Below are 16,549 nucleotides of genomic sequence, written 5' to 3'. Positions count from 1 at the left end.
GTTGCCACATAAAGGACACGAACTAAACTTTTTAAAGGACCCGATCCATAAATCAGCTATGTTTAAAGGACAAAATTTGTATTTGTGTCTTAAAATAATTGAATCGTTGTGAATATGTTGTCTCAAATATAATCAACATACTTTGAGACAATTATTTTGAGCGTATCCATTGTAGATTAAAGAAGAACTCTACAGTTTCTACTTAGGTAACCAAAAATAAATCTATGAGCTCAACATGAATGAAACAGATAATATTAGTTGTAACATAAAATTTTCAAAACTATAATCATATCGATTCGGGAATGCTTTTCATACAAAAACCACGACAAAAAGATTGCTTTTTTACATAACATGTATTATACACATGTACCACAAACGTATAGACAACATTGTCGTCGTCGTCATCATCATCATGTATGAAAGTCGGATGTTCACTCATCGTTATCGTCATCATCAAGTCAATGAACCGAGCTTTGAGGCAACCGAAACGAACCACCAGCATAAAGCATTTGATAAACGGGACGAATTCTAATGGTCAATATCAAGCTCAAAATGGTCCCTAAACCACACACACAAGCAAGTACAAGAAAGGTGAGCCGAAAACAAGCGGGGCCCATACATGTAGACGCGCCTTGTTTAGCTGCTTCTGTGTCATAAATGTAACCCGCTAGCATACCAGAAAACAAAAGCACGCCAAGAGGGTTTCCTAGTTGCATAAAGTTGAAAAATATCCCAAAGTTTTTCAACCCGAAAAGCTCAGAAGATGTTGATATCATTATCGCGATTTGAAGACCGTAACATGTTCCAAGTAAAGCGGTTGCAGCGTAGAGTGTTCCGTCTAGAGCAGATGCATATAAAAGATATGTTAACACCATGATGATTTGAGTTATCATGGTCCAAAATGTTCTTGGCGTCGCGTTTAACCTGCATAAAACAAAAAATTTATATAAAAACATTATATTCGTACGAGGCCCGGCCCGGGTCTAAAAATACTGATTTGGGACCAATCTGGCCCGGACTTTTTGTCTTTTTTTTTATCAAATTTTTGTTTAAACATTTATCATGTTCTGCATATAGTGAACTATTTTTTTGACATAAAGATATTATTATAATATAAAATACAGCATTTAACATTTCAATATTATAAAGACTTACTAAAAGAAAGTTACTAGAAATATATTATTTTTTACTTTTTGGGCTCAATGAGCAAAGCCTTTATAACTGGACATTCAGGGCTAACTATGATCAAGCTTTGCCCAGGGCCGGATGCAAATGGGCCTACCAAAACTGGGCTTTTCCAGCCAAGCCCACTAACCAGGGCCAGCCTTGGGCCCACATAATGGATATTAAATATTAAGTAAACAATATGATCAAGCTTTGCCCAGGACCGGATCAAACCGGGCTTTCAATCAACCTTTATGACTAGAATTGGGTTTTGGCCCAAACCATTCCGGCTACAGTCAAATGCGGTCAACATAGGTTTTTGGCCCAAACCGGTTTGGTTTGAAGCCTGGTTCGGTTCCAAAGCGGTTCGGGCTATAACCAGTTTCGGTTCCCAACCTGGTTTTTTTGTTCACCATATCGCCAGTTGTTAGACGATACGGCTAGAAGTGAACAGAAAATCCTGGTTGAGAACCGAGACCCGATCCTTTTTCCCTTATAAAACCGGTTTCAGCCCAAACAAGTTTGGGCCAAAACAAATGTTGACTGCATTTGACCAGGCCCAAACCGGCTTGGGCCCGAAAGCCGATTTGCGCACCTCTAGATAGGACACTTACAGACTCGGGCCTAAAAGGACTGGGCTTTTCCAGCTAAGCCCGAACCGAGAACCAAGCCTCAGGCCCAAAACATGATGCATAATGGATAGCAAAAATTACCTCACAAAGTATTCAGAAACAGCACCACCACCTAATCTGCCAAGAAAATTACAGAAACTAAACAAACTCATCAAAGTAGACGTGTCCGTAAACCCAACCGAGCTCGCAATCTGGGCCAAGTTATTCAGCACCGTGACCCCCGACCCAATTCCAAGAAAATAAGTGGCCCATAATAACCAAAAATCCGCTTTCACAGCCGCTTCACGAAAACTAAAATCTTCACCCCGTCTCGGCCCTCTTTTCTTACCTTTAACCGCCCCTTCGCCAACTGCCAAAAGCATGTTCACATATGAAACATCCTCATCATCATTAGAACTCGCTAAAGTCGTGTTTGAACTAGATGGCGTTAACAACGGGCCTGTTTTCGAGTCCAAACCCTCAGAACACTCAACGGGCCCGATACCCTTCTTACGGGCCGGAAACAAGGTCATTTTAATAGGGATCGCAAGCGGTGACAATAAGAAAATGACCATAACCGCGATAAACGTATAGGAAACCGTGTCGTTTAAATTTAAAGAGTTTTTTAATATCGTGGTCGTTAAAAGAAAGATTGCTAGTGTGAGGCTCGTTGCTTGTGTGAACGCGAAGTGAGCGTTTTCTGATGGGTCGGGCTCGAAAGCGGGTGTGCACGGGCGAACGTAGTACATTAATGTGAGGCATATGACGGGTATGCCGAGTGTGAACACGAGCAGGATTGCTGAAGCCGACCCGTTAAATAACATGATGGATACTTCGGTGAAGACCGCTGCACTTAAGGCAATGTAGCCTTTTAGAAGGCCCGCGACTGTGCCCCGACTTAAGGGGAAGTTTCGTAAGTTTGTAACGATTACTGCGGTCCCTAACCACGCGCTGCTGTTAGCCGCGAGCACGAGTGCAACCCATAACTGCAACAGAGAGTTCAACATTGAGTTATTACGGGAGCTAAGGCTCGAGTTCAACTAGTTTCAAGCTCTATTTGTCTGATGAGTAGTTTTTCAAGCTCGAGTTGGAGTTTATTATTATTTTTTAATTAATTTAAATAAGTTTTAATTATCATTAATAGATATTTTAGTTATAAATTTTATGCAACCCAACCCAAACACAACACGAACATAATCAGGTTTTGGGTCAGCATATCTAACACGTTTGATAAACATGTCATGTTTAGGATGACATGTTTATTTAAACAGGTCTTGTTCGAGTTGACATATTTATAACCCGTTTAGTTAAATAGGTTGAGCAATTGACCATTCATGACCCGTTTAAACCTTATTTTTACAACTCACCGACATGATTAACACGTACAACTTCAATTATTACCAACCAACCTATTTGACATATTTAGATAAATGGGTTGAACGGGTCGTGTTCGGATTACACGATTTTAATTTTTTAAGTGTTGCGGCCAGGGTTGGTGTTGTGACACTATTGGTTGTGTTCGGGTTAAACATTTCAAATTGCCAACCCGACGTGATTGACACCTCATTTAATAACATAATATGCATTATTTAGTGGTTCTTAACATAAATGTATAATACTAAATATATACTTAATAAATAAAAGCTGTTAAAAAAATAAATAACAAATAAAAAAAATCATTCTCGCTTTGGTAAGGAGATAAGGTGGTTAGGGTATAGAATAGAAAGTTCAGGCGTTTAATCCCTATAAAGTGTAACATTTAGCTATTAAAGAAAACAAAAACCAATAAAAAATTTATATAAAATAATAGAGGTTCATTTAGGCTCGCAAGGCAGCTCGAGCTCGACAAGTGAAACTTGGGCTTGACCTGTTTACTAAACAAACTTATTTTTATGCTCGAGTTCGTTAAGCTCGGCTTGATCCGAGCTTTAAAAAGTTTTATCTCAAGTAACTCACGAGCGTCTAGGCTCGTTTACACCCCTAGTGAATCATATCGATTCATAAACAATATTCAATTGAATTATGAACAATCTTCTTGCTAATATTGCCCGCTTACCTGCGTTTCTATTGTAATTGGATCCTTTTATTATAAAAACAGAATTGATATTTTCTTTAAAAAAAATCTCAAACTCAAAATATATGAACAAACACTTACAATCCAGTATGGCAAATTCTGAACAGTCTTTATGACCCATTTAGCCCATCCCACCAACCCAATAAACACGTTTAGAGCTTGATTATTACCGGCCAATATGCCAGCCCATTTGACACAATTATATGGATTAAATGGGTTGTGTTCAGGTTACATGATTTCAAGTGTGTGTGGGTTAGAGTTGATGTTAGTGACAAGAATTAAAATATGAATCGTGTTTGGGTTTAGCATTTCACCTCGTCAACGTGCCAACCAGTTACGATTGACACCCGTGACAATAACATAATATATTATTTAACATGTTTTTTTCTTTTTGTCATAACTCTAATACTCTATGTAGGGATGAGCCATACCCGAACCGAGGATACCGATACCGATTTTCCCAAATTCTTGGTACCGGTGCTGAAAGCAAAATTCAGGAAATAATTACTACTCCGAAAACTTTAGGTATGTCTTTATATAAAACTAATTACTACTCAAATATATTAATAATTTAATTAAATATTATATAAATAATAAGCTCGTATAGGCTCAAAAGCTAGCTCAAGCCTGATAAATAATACTCGGCTCGTCTTGTTTATTAAATAAGCTTACTTTACACTCGAGCCTGTTTAAGCTTGGCTTGATTCGAGCTTTTCTGAGCTCAAAAGAAATACTTACAATCCAATATGGAAAATTCTGAAGAGTCTTTGTAATAGCAAGCTGAAGAGGTATGTACCCGCCTTAACATCGAGCGAGGCGGGTCAACCCACAAGATATAGACAAGAGGCTTGAAATCAAGATATCATGAAGGCACAAAGCCAAAACCTATGCGCACGGCGCATATCATATATGCTCACGCATCACATATGCTCACGCGTATCACATGCTCGCGCACCATATATGCTCACGCATATCACATCTGCGCGTGGCGCATCTGCGCGTGGCGCATATCGCATGCTCACGCATATCACATCTGCGCGTGGCGCATATTACATATGCTCGCGCATATCACATCTGCGCATGAAACATCTGCGCGTGAGAATAAAGAGAAGACTTCGCGCATCCTCAGGATAGGCGCATATCACACGTGCACATAATCAACCTCGTCCTTATCCAAATTAGGATAAGGACAACCTTGATTGTGCTCGTCAGCAAACCTTCCAGAAGGTATCCTTTAAGGAATAAGAATATGCTGATGTTGACAGCTGCCAATGAAAGGTGGAAAACTCAGCAAAATCCATGTGCTACCACGTGATTGCACATGGGTCAGGTAAAATACCTGGGTCAGAGAATAATCAATGAAAAAGCACCAGATGTCCTAAGGACACGTGGCGCAAAGCAACAGGAGGAGGCCAAAAAGGCCCTAATGGGATCTGAGCCCAATCATTGGAAACCCTAACACTATAAATACCACACCACCTCCACAAGGGGAGGTAAGCAAGAAAATACATTCCAATTCCTTACTCACTCTCAGATTATTATTATCTTCTCCTACAATCTCTTATTCTCACACCGGAGGGTTACCCCAAAGAGGACCCCTCTGTCCCTTTCTGAGGGGTAAGTTCACGGTGCTGCTCGTTTTGTAGGTGGAAGAACTCATACTCCGGAGAACCATCGGTGAAATAGCATACTCATACCCGAGGAAAGTTGATCGTCTACCAGTGAGCCGATCCACGTTTCTTCATTGGCGCCATCCGTGGGACTAGCCATTGGCGATCCTGCGCGATGGAAGAAACAGACGTCTCAAGAGCAGGAATCTGAGAGTTTAACAACTCAACAGTTTCCTTGGTCTGTTTCAGCTCCTCTCTGTCGGACGCTGCTGCCGCCAAGGCCTCTTCCCTTTCCGCTCGCGCAGCATCGAGCGCTTCTTGGCTAGACGCTGCCGTTGCCAGGGCTTCATCCTTCTCTGCCCGCGCGGCCTCAAGCTCCTTCTTCAGGCGCGCAACCTCACTCTCTAATGAAGATTTGTCAGTGATAGACTGCACAAGTGCTTGGTCACGCGCCTCTGCATCCAGCTCCAAGTCGCGCACTCGCCGCGCATACTTGGCCGTGTCCGCCTCTGCTGCCTGCAGCTTCTCCCGCGCAGCCTGCAGCTCATGCCCGCGCTTCACGAAGGCAGCGTTGGCACTTGCTCGGTTCTCGCTGAGTTCTGCTTGGAGTTTCTCAGCTCTCTCTCGAGCGTCAGAAAGATTCCAAGCAGATACCTTAGCCTCTTGCTTGGCCTCCGCAAGAGCATCACGCACCTTTACATAATCATAGCGAAGATCTTGGGAGGCAGCAAAGAACGCCGACCCAGCGAAAAGATGGTCGTTGAGCAAGTCCACGCGGGCGCGCTCCTCCTGAAACCTCCTCTCAGCTGGAGGCACGGAGTGAGCCCAGAAGTCTTCACACACCCCCATGGACTGAAATGAGCTATCCTCAGTAATATTCCATCTCGGGCGGTAGATGTGATCGGCTTCCTGCAAACATAAAGCAACGTTCTAGTCATCTAAACACTAATATGGAAGTCCGCGCAGCGGAGCAAAACGAACTTATACCTGCAGGGAGCAAGCAGAAAAGTCAGCGCCAGCCCCATGAGAAGACTGCGCCACGAAATCTCGTGGCGCTACAGGGCTTGCGCGGCCGCCATCGGAGTCTTCAAAATGCGCCTCCTCATCTTCCTCTGTAACAGGCCTTTTCTCCTGCGACCTGGAAAAATCAAAACCAGTCTCGCGAGGGCTGCGCGCAGGAGGAGGTGAGGGAGGTCTCGACGCCGCGAGATCCGCGCGTAAAACAGCCTCCTGCTCCTTAGTAATCCCAATGAGGGGAGATTCAGTGCTTGCAGGAGCAGGAGCAGAACCAACGGCGCTGGCGCCGGTGCCAGCAGTGCCGCCAGCAGCTTGTGTGCCAGCTATAATGCCTATGAAAAAACCAACAAAGAGAAATGATTCAAGACTTGATCTAAAAAGAAAAAAGTCAGAAAATAAAAGCGCAATATATACCTTGGCGCACCGCCGTTCGCGAGTTAAACATCGCCATGAAGTCCATTTTCCCCCTTTTTGAGGGCAAAACAGGGGACTTCAAAGCAACCTTAGGCGCAGCCTCGGTACCTTGTTGCGCCTGAGGTTGATCCACCAAGGTCGCCGGCTCTACAAACGTTTGAGTGAGCAAAGATTCATTAATAACTCTATCGGAATCACGCTCATAAAACCATAAAGTATAAACAAAGTATACCTGTTGAAGAGGAAACAGCAGGCGCAGCGCCGCTTTCCTTTTCCGCCGCGCGAAGAAAGGAGGTGGCGGCACCATACCTCGTGTGGACAGGAGGACTGCCCACACCTAGAGGCAAAGAAGACAAGGAAAACTTGGAGGTAAACCCCTTGGTTTTCTCAAGTCCCTTCGCTTGAGCAGGAGGATCCTGAGCAACAGGGGCATCATCTTTCTTCTGTTTTTTACTGGCCCCTGCGCCAGTTTTCCCTTTAGCCTTACGCTTGAGTTGTGGCACCTCAGCTTCCTCTTCCACCTCTTCTTCCGCGAGCTCCAGCTCATAGTTCTCAAGCGCATCTACAATACGTGCAACAGAAATGTTAACCAAATTTGGTATTCTAAAGGCATAAGCATAAGTACAAAGGCCTACCAGGCGCATCGTTGTCAAAGCAAAATCCCAAATCAACAAGGATGAACATATCAGCGAAGCGATCGTGGAAGCCAACTTCCCCAGCGCCCAGCGCGACAGAGCCACCCTCCATATGCTCATCATAGGCGGCGTGGACGTACTCCTTGCTTACTGCATAAAACAAGACAAATGATATCAGTAAAACGAATTATATTCGCGCAGAAATCATGCAATGAGCTAATAACTCACATAATCCGTCAACTTGGATAACAGGCTCAGTCGCGCTGTCGGCCCACCTCCTGCTCATGCCAACCCCCACCAGCGCCTCCTCGCAAATATTCTTGGCGGGGGATGGTTCAGCAGTCAACTTATTAACCCATGCGCCAGTTGGGTTCTTAAGAACATTCACATCCGCGGGCGCAGAAGTGATCGCGCGCATGGTCATGCGGATGGGAATCACACCAGCCTTAATATAGAAAAATTTCTCAGACCAGTCATGAAGGCTCTTGAAGGAAACAGTGCAGCACTTGACCTTCTGACTGCGAGGAACGAATGAGAACCAAGAATCTTGGATTTTTGGCTTATAGAAAAATTGAAAGCGCCGAGGGGTTGGCTCCTCGCGCTGAGCTTTGCACATGAACTCAAAATGAGTCATGCGCACAAGTCCAAAAGGATGGACTTGGGATATGTAAATCCCATAAAATTTAAGCAGCGCACCCATAAACCTTGTCATCGGGAGACGAAGGTTGCAGTGGGTGAAAAAATGGCAGTACAAGGAGATATAGCCGGTGGGCGGATCTGCCGCCGTTTGCCCGGCCGCCGGAAGCATACAGCCATACTCAGGGAGAAAACCCTGAGAGGCGATGAGACTGTCAAAATCAGACTGTCTCAATTTACAGGGAATCTCATCCCACCTCTTTACTGTCTTGCCCTTCCCCACCTCCTCCGACGAGGCCTCAGCAGCCCGTTTTCCCTTGCCGGTCTTCTTCAAAGTGGACATGACTAATGATTTTACACGGCGTCTGCTTGGGGAGATTGTGGTGTCTGGGTTATCAGACATACAACTGCGAAATCAAACAGAGGTTACTTCAAGAACGGAAATCGGAATAAAAATGGAAGGAAAGGAAAGCTCTGAAATAACAATGAAGATGAAGAATAATAACTCAAAAGGCTTGCTTTTATAGGCCCAGGAGAGAGAGAAACAGGTACTGATCAGAGTTCACGCGCCCCCACTCGCAGGTGCAGGCCAACGCAAGCGCGACACCTGTTCCTGACACTGTGTGAGGGGACATAAAAGGGAACGAAACAGGTACCGATCAGAGTTCACGCGCCCCCACTCGCAGGTGCGGGCCAACGCAAGCACGACACGTGTTCCTGACACTGTGTGAGGGGACATGAAAGGCAACTGTAGCACCTCGAGCACACGAAAAGTCTGACACGTCTCCATCTCTGACGCATGTCAGCACCAACCAACCACGTACATGGACGATTCATTTCAACCACAAGGATAGAATTTCGCGCAACGATGAGAAATAAAAAAGGAAAAGACAAAACCCTATTAAAAGGTAACTATTAAGTCTAATATCTATCTTACCTCGCTCGCGCGAGACAATACACACATTAGACTGGGGGGGGCTTGAAGAGGTATGTACCCGCCTTAACATCGAGCGGGGCGGGTCAACCCACAAGATATAGACAAGAGGCTTGAAATCAAGATATCATGAAGGCACAAAGCCAAAACCTATGCGCACGGCGCATATCATATATGCTCACGCATCACATATGCTCACGCGTATCACATGCTCGCGCACCATATATGCTCATGCATATCACATCTGCGCGTGGCGCATCTGAGCGTGGCGCATATCGCATGCTCACGCATATCACATCTGCGCGTGGCGCATATTACATATGCTCGCGCATATCACATCTGCGCATGAAACATCTGCGCGTGAGAATAAAGAGAAGACTTCGCGCATCCTCAGGATAGGCGCATATCACACGTGCACATAATCAACCTCGTTCTTATCCAAATTAGGATAAGGACAACCTTGATTGTGCTCGTCAGCAAACCTTCCAGAAGGTATCCTTTAAGGAATAAGAATATGCTGATGTTGACAGCTGCCAATGAAAGGTGGACAACTCAGCAAAATCCATGTGCTACCACGTGATTGCACATGGGTCAGGTAAAATACCTGGGTCAGAGAATAATCAATGAAAAAGCACCAGATGTCCTAAGGACACGTGGCGCAAAGCAACAGGAGGAGGCCAAAAAGGCCCTAATGGGATCTGAGCCCAATCATTGGAAACCCTAACACTATAAATACCACACCACCTCCACAAGGGGAGGTAAGCAAGAAAATACATTCCAATTCCTTACTCACTCTCAGATTATTATTATCTTCTCCTACAATCTCTTATTCTCACACCGGAGGGTTACCCCAAAGAGGACCCCTCTGTCCCTTTCTGAGGGGTAAGTTCACGGTGCTGCTCGTTTTGTAGGTGGAAGAACTCATACTCCGGAGAACCATCGGTGAAATAGCATACTCATACCCGAGGAAAGTTGATCGTCTACCAGTGAGCCGATCCACGTTTCTTCACAAGCCATATAACACCATAACCGAAAAACGAAGACACAACGCCGACAAGAAGAACCACCCACGGCGGGAAATAGTTGCAAGCAATGCCTGGAAGTATGCCTGTGTTCTCTCCTAAGTCATTAGCGACTCCAAGAACTGTAAGCTCTTGTTGTGAGAACCCAAGAGCTGATTTTAATGCATGGGAGTATAGTGGGAAGCAGTAGGAGTTGCCCGCGGCAACTCCTACCCATACCGCGGCTGCGAACCCCACTCACGGAGGCCGAGTTCCGGCTTTACGGTCTGCATGGTGAATGAGAGAGTGTTGGAGTGAAGGTGAAGGCAGTGTTGAATGAGAGAATATATACATTTTTTATTAATATATATATATATATATATATATATATAGATATAGATAGATAGATAGGTGATAGTTATTATACAAATCACGTGTAGTTTGCAAAGTGTACAATTATTTTGCATGTAATTATTTCATTTATGCGTGATTATAATGCACATGGATTTTATGCGTTTTGTATGTTAAGATTTCTTTGTATTGGATGTTCAAATGAGAATAAAAAAAAATATGTTTGAGAACTGCTACAATCATATAATATATTTGTACATGTTGTTTTATGTGTGATAATGATGACGGCTGCGTAACCGCTCACGATACTATCTCAATAATAAATCAGCAACGCATGATGTATAAGTGTTTTATGAGGTTCTTGCGGTTGAATCAATATAGAATATGAAATATATGATTATGAATTATGTAGCAGTTGAATCAATATAGAATATGAAATATATGATTATGAATTATGTAGACAGTGTGAGTGAAAATATGTATATTTTTCAAAATATATAGAGAAAATGGCACGCCACCAGTAAAGTAAATATAATGTCTATTTAACCATTTTTTTCTCTCACAATATCCATCCTCAACTTTGTACTTTGTCGATGAGATTATCAACTAACAAGATACCGTCACGCGCCACAAAATTGTCGGATTGATAGTTTTTTTTAGACGTCAGAGCTAACAGGAGTTTCTAGGCATCAATATTTCCCCCGGGCAAGATTTCTTTTAGTCTTCCGACGATATATATGTTTTCGACAGGCTTTTTTTGGCTTCCGATGAGATTTTATGTGCGTGCATAATCTTGTTGGTTGAACATTTAGTCAGGTAATGATTAAAAATATACAGATCAATGAGATTGAATATTTGGTATATTTGAACAACAAAGTTACAGAACAGACATATTTAGTCATTTTCTCAAATATCTATATTTTTTTTAGTGAAAATATATGAAAATGAAATATGCGACCGCATAATTTGAAGATCCGATTAAATACGGCTTATGTGAACACGAAGGGGCGGCATTCCAGTTCTAAGTTGTCGTCTAGTCCAAAACAACATTTTTTAAAGACCCAATTACAAATTTTGTCCTTTAAAATAAGACGAAATACGGTTCGTGTCCTTTTTTTAGTTTCCTTGCAGGCGGTGTACTTTAAACTTTTTTTTTCTACAAGTTTTGTTCTTTACGCTAACTGGGTTAGAAAAAGTCAGTTAAATCTCCTCACGTGAGGTGCATGTGAGGGCATATTGGTCTTTTTGCCTACCCTGCAACTTCTTCTTCTTCATTTTGCAGATCTTTACCTTCCCCTCCTTTCTCTCTTATTTCTCTCTCTATGCCACCACCATCACCATACCACAACCACTCCGCCCATGGATATCCTCAAACACCATCACCACCGCCACCACAGCTCCAGCTCCGACCACTCCTATGACGTAGACGCCGCCACAGCTCTGCCACCAGCCACTCCGGCCATGAATTAAGATCTGCGATTTCGATTTTTCAGATCTGCGACCACCAACCACTGCTCCGTACACCGCCGCCACCAACCACTCCGGCCACCACCACAGCTCCGCCACCACCGCTCCATCTCCGTCACTGCTTATTCGCCACCAACACAGCTCCGCCACCACCGCTCCAGCTCCGACCACTCCTATGACGCCGACACGAGTTGTGTGGTCCACTCGGCCGCTCTCATCCACCGCTCCACCGCTCCAGTTTTCGAGCTTCAGTTTACGCGCGTAAGCGGAGTAAGCTAGAGCCAAGGATCTGTGATCATCTGCTTGCTTACGGATTTGATCAAATCTAGGTTTTAACGGATCGGATTTCAAAGCAAGTATAGATCTACGAGTGGCTGTTCCAGCTGCGTTGGCGCTTAATTTAAAACCTAGATTCTACAATAAACACAATTAATTGATGCATTATTAATTACACTATTAATAAGTAGAAAATAATGTGTAATTGAATAAATATGAATAATAATAATAATAATAATAATAATAATGGAAGAGGATCTTACGGAGTGAGAGGATGAGGTGAACAGGAAGGAGGCTGTGAAGAAGAAGATGACAGCAATGGAGAATGAAGATGCGAATAGGTTGAATGTAATACGGCGATTGTTACCGGCGGTAGTCGGAGATCTCCGAAGGCTACCGGAGATGGCCATTTGTTGACGGAAATGGAATGACCGACACACAATAATAATGATATTAATAATATTTAGACACTGAAATACGAGTGGAAGAAGGGTGACCGGGTGTAGTGTGGGCTATTGGAAAATGAGGTGTGACGGTGGATGAGAGCGGCCGTGTGGGGCCAGACATTATTACTTTTTAAAATAAATTAATAAGGAATCGAGTGGCGTCATAGGAGTGGTCGGAGCTGGAGCGGTGGTGGCGGAGCTGTGGTGGTGGCGAATAAGCAGTGACAGAGATGGAGCGGTGGTGGTGGCCAGAGTGGTTGGTGGCGGCGGTGTACGGAGCTGTGGTTGGTGGTCGCAGATCTGAAAAATCGAAATCGCAGATCTTAATTCATGGCCGGAGTGGCTGGTGGCAGAGCTGTGGCGGCGTCTGCGTCATAGGAGTGGTCGGAGATGGAGCTGTGGTGGCGGTGGTGATGGTGTTTGAGGATATCCATGGGCGGAGTGGTTGTGGTATGGTGATGGTGGTGGCGTAGAGAGAGAAATAAGAGAGAAAGGAGGGGAAGGTAAAGATCTGCAAAATGAAGAAGAAGAAGAAGAAGTTGCAGGGTATGCAAAAAGACCAATATGCCCTCACATGCACCTCACGTGAGGGGATTTAACTGACTTTTTCTAACCCAGTTAGCGTAAAGGACAAAACTTGTAGAAAAAAAAAAGTTTAAAGTACACCGCCTGCAAGGAAACTAAAAAAAGAACACGAACCGTAATTCGTCTTATTTTAAAGGACAAAATTTGTAATTGGGTCTTTTTTAAAGGAAAAAAATAAGAAAATAAGAAAATAATGATATGTGACAAGAATAATATTTTATTTTATTTAACAAAGAGTTGAATAATCATTTTTCTTCCCACTTTTAGCATCTCTTTAAAAATCGGCGTCGGGATTTCTTACTAATAAGTGTATGTCGACCAGAGATTGAACGTCTTATTATTCTACACTTTTTTAATTAAAAGAAACTTGTAGACTTGTATATTAAAACATCGACCACCAAACCATTACTTAATCAAGTTTCAAATGTGTTCTAATTATGTCATTCAAATTTAAAAATTGTTCCAATAAAGTCACTAAACTTTCATATTTTATTAATTAAAATTTTTAACATGCTTTTTGTAGCGTTTTTCTTTTTTGTTTCACATAGAAAATCTTTATATCTTTTTCTTTATGTTGATGTTGAGTGTTGATGTGAATTTTATTTATTTTTTAAATTTTAATACAATTAACATTTTTTAAAAAAATTTAAATTTTACTACATATATTGGAAATTCCAACCCCCACATCTTATTCTCCGTCTCTTTCTTGACACACAAAAAAATCTGTGATACTCAATTTGAAGATTTAGTGACCCGATTTGAAAAAATTACATGAGTAACCTGGTTGAAACAATTTTGAAATTTGGTTTTTATTTTATGAGATATTCTTTTACAGAAACCTGCTAACCGATAACTCTAAATATTCAAACTACTAATTCGATAAACATAAAACTAAAACTCTTCCACTTAGCTCTTTCATTTTTTTCGGTTCCCATTTTCAAGATTAACTTTCAATAGTTTAGAGTTTTAATGCCTCGTGCCACATGAAAATTTTGGATTCGTTGTAAAAATTCCGTACAGAAACCAAACCAACGTCCATTGTAACACTCACGCCTCTATCTTTAACGCTTCAGCACACCCCATTAGGCATAGTGAGGTGTTTACTGTTTAGTGTTTACTGTTTAGTGTTTACTGTAGTATTTTTGTATTTTTTTTCTCAAAATAACACTGCATTGTTTAAATAGATAATTTAAAGTTATTTATTAGAAACTATTTAATTTAAATAAATAACTTCAATGAAGTAATTTGTTTCAGTATGCAAAAACAATTTCATTAAATATAACCAATTCTGGATTATAATATAATTACTTAATTAGTCAATCACTCAATCAGTGAGTTTACCTCACCAGATCTCATATCTCAATAAAGTATTTTATTCAAGGTTGATTATATACAAAATAATATTTTATTCAACCAATGGTAGAATAATCTCCATAAAAAATATTTTTAAAATGTGGTGTTTATCGTGTGATATCTTCATTTACATTTACTTTATTATTATTATTATTATTATTATTATTATTATTATTATTATTATTTTATTATTTTTTTCATAAAGACATACTATCACACACTATAATTCTACACTTCATGTTAAAAATTCATCACTCAAAACTTAAAAGTTAAGGGTGGTTGGAGTACCGGGGCTACCCGTGCTTGGGTTATGGTTACCACGTGGGTACGATGCCGACGCCCGTGCTCTAGGTACTGAAATCGGGTAGTAGCCATGGGTGGTATTTTCAACATAGTCGTTATCCAGTAGCTTTATAGCTACTATAATTTTAAAACAAAATAGCTATTATTTTACCTATTCATATATACCCCATCTTTAGCTATTTCATTTCACCAAAATTCAAACATTTCTATCAAAATTCTATATACACGCACACAAGGATGATCTGGCTTTAAAGCATCGGTCTTAAGGTACATGAAATGAACACCCCTAATACCCTAAAAGTTTACCGGTAGCGGTGATTAGGTGGTGTGAGTATTTAAACCAACCATCATTGGTTTTAGAGTCACGCTTGTTTCATTGTAAAAAATACAGTCCGACTCAGATTCGGAAGCTAGAATAAGAAAACATTCAACATATTGCAACTAGGTTTGATGGTTTTTATCATACATATTTAAAAACATCTCTCTACATATTATCAACAAAATACGAGTAACATAGTAAAAGAAACATGTTCATTGAATCACATATAATGTATGACACGAATTCTTTAGTGACACAGTTAACTATGAATCAGTTCCATAAATTGGATAAAAAATAATATAACGTGGTGTTTGAATTGATATTGTTTTCGAAGGATACAAACAAAGGATGCTTATCGAATGTGTGACTATCATATTATTAGGTTCACTGATTGATGAGATAGAGTGTGCCAGCATATAAATGTCTTCATCGACAGATGGTTGATTACTACTGATGAAGATATATTAAGATTGATACGAGACATGAGTTTTCAAACTTTCAATAATCTTGTTTTGAGCAATCATGAAAAGATAACTGTTTTGTGTATTATTTAGGTTAATTTAATTTTTACTAAATAGTAAATAAAAAATTCCAAATTAGACTAGAATGTTACCAAAAATAAGAGTGTAAGTTACTTGAAATAGGTTTGTTAAAATCAGAATTTGAGCTTAATTAATCGAGTTTATTAGCTTCCCGTGACAAAACGAGGTAACGAGAATACTTATAAAATAATAATTTTGTACAAAACAATATATAAGAAAAATTCTATATATTATATTATACGATAGTTAATATGTTAGATAATAGACCCTGGCTCGTTCCGTATCTGTATCTATATAATTACATTAAAAATCAATATTTTTTCTCACTTATTTTTATTAAACAATATTTTTTCATACATTTATAATTATTTTTTTTACTTTCATTTACTTAAAACGGCTTTCAGAAAATATTAAAAAAATTCTCTCTTATCTACTCACAACTAATTTAAGAAAATATTAAAAAATTATACGGTGTGAAGAGTAGAATTTAAATTTAACTTTCACATATAACATTTTTCTTCTAATTTATTCACAACCATTCATAATCATAATATATATGGTTTACAAAACTCACTTGCCTTGTTTTAGGAGAGGAAGGGAAAAAAAGATCAAGTTGGTGTGTTTTCAATTTTCATTAATGGAAAGAAAGGAAAGAAAAATAAAAGGGAGAAATAAAGAAGAAAAGTGGGTGAAAAACCTTCTTTTCAAAATGCAAGGAGTTGAGAAGATTGGAAAGAAAAGGTGAAAGGAGATGAAGGGGAAAAGAAAGAAAAGGATAACTTTCTTTTCTTTTTCTTTCTCTCGTTAAGTA

At 40.7% G+C, this 16,549-nt stretch overlaps 1 protein-coding gene across 1 annotated transcript; it reads right to left on the bottom strand.

Annotated features, from left to right (window-relative positions):
* Positions 1–442: 442 nt before the first annotated feature.
* On the bottom strand, positions 443–10,389 carry LOC143602938 (protein NUCLEAR FUSION DEFECTIVE 4-like). Its single transcript, XM_077079894.1, has 5 exons — positions 10,359–10,389; positions 10,096–10,269; positions 3,931–4,007; positions 1,878–2,761; positions 443–924 (listed from the first exon to the last, which is right to left on the bottom strand). Exons 1-5 carry the CDS (start codon positions 10,387–10,389, stop codon positions 459–461), a joined length of 1,632 nt encoding a protein of 543 aa, XP_076936009.1. The 3' UTR covers positions 443–458.
* Positions 10,390–16,549: the final 6,160 nt, after the last annotated feature.

Source organism: Bidens hawaiensis, unplaced genomic scaffold (genome assembly GCF_021521415.1).
Source record: "Bidens hawaiensis isolate Kalapana, Puna unplaced genomic scaffold, B.hawaiensis_p1.1 tig00060136_1, whole genome shotgun sequence".
Classification (NCBI taxonomy): domain Eukaryota; kingdom Viridiplantae; phylum Streptophyta; class Magnoliopsida; order Asterales; family Asteraceae; genus Bidens; species Bidens hawaiensis.
The sequence above is the reverse complement of the archived record's forward strand: the minus strand, read 5'-3'. Positions and strand labels throughout refer to the sequence as shown.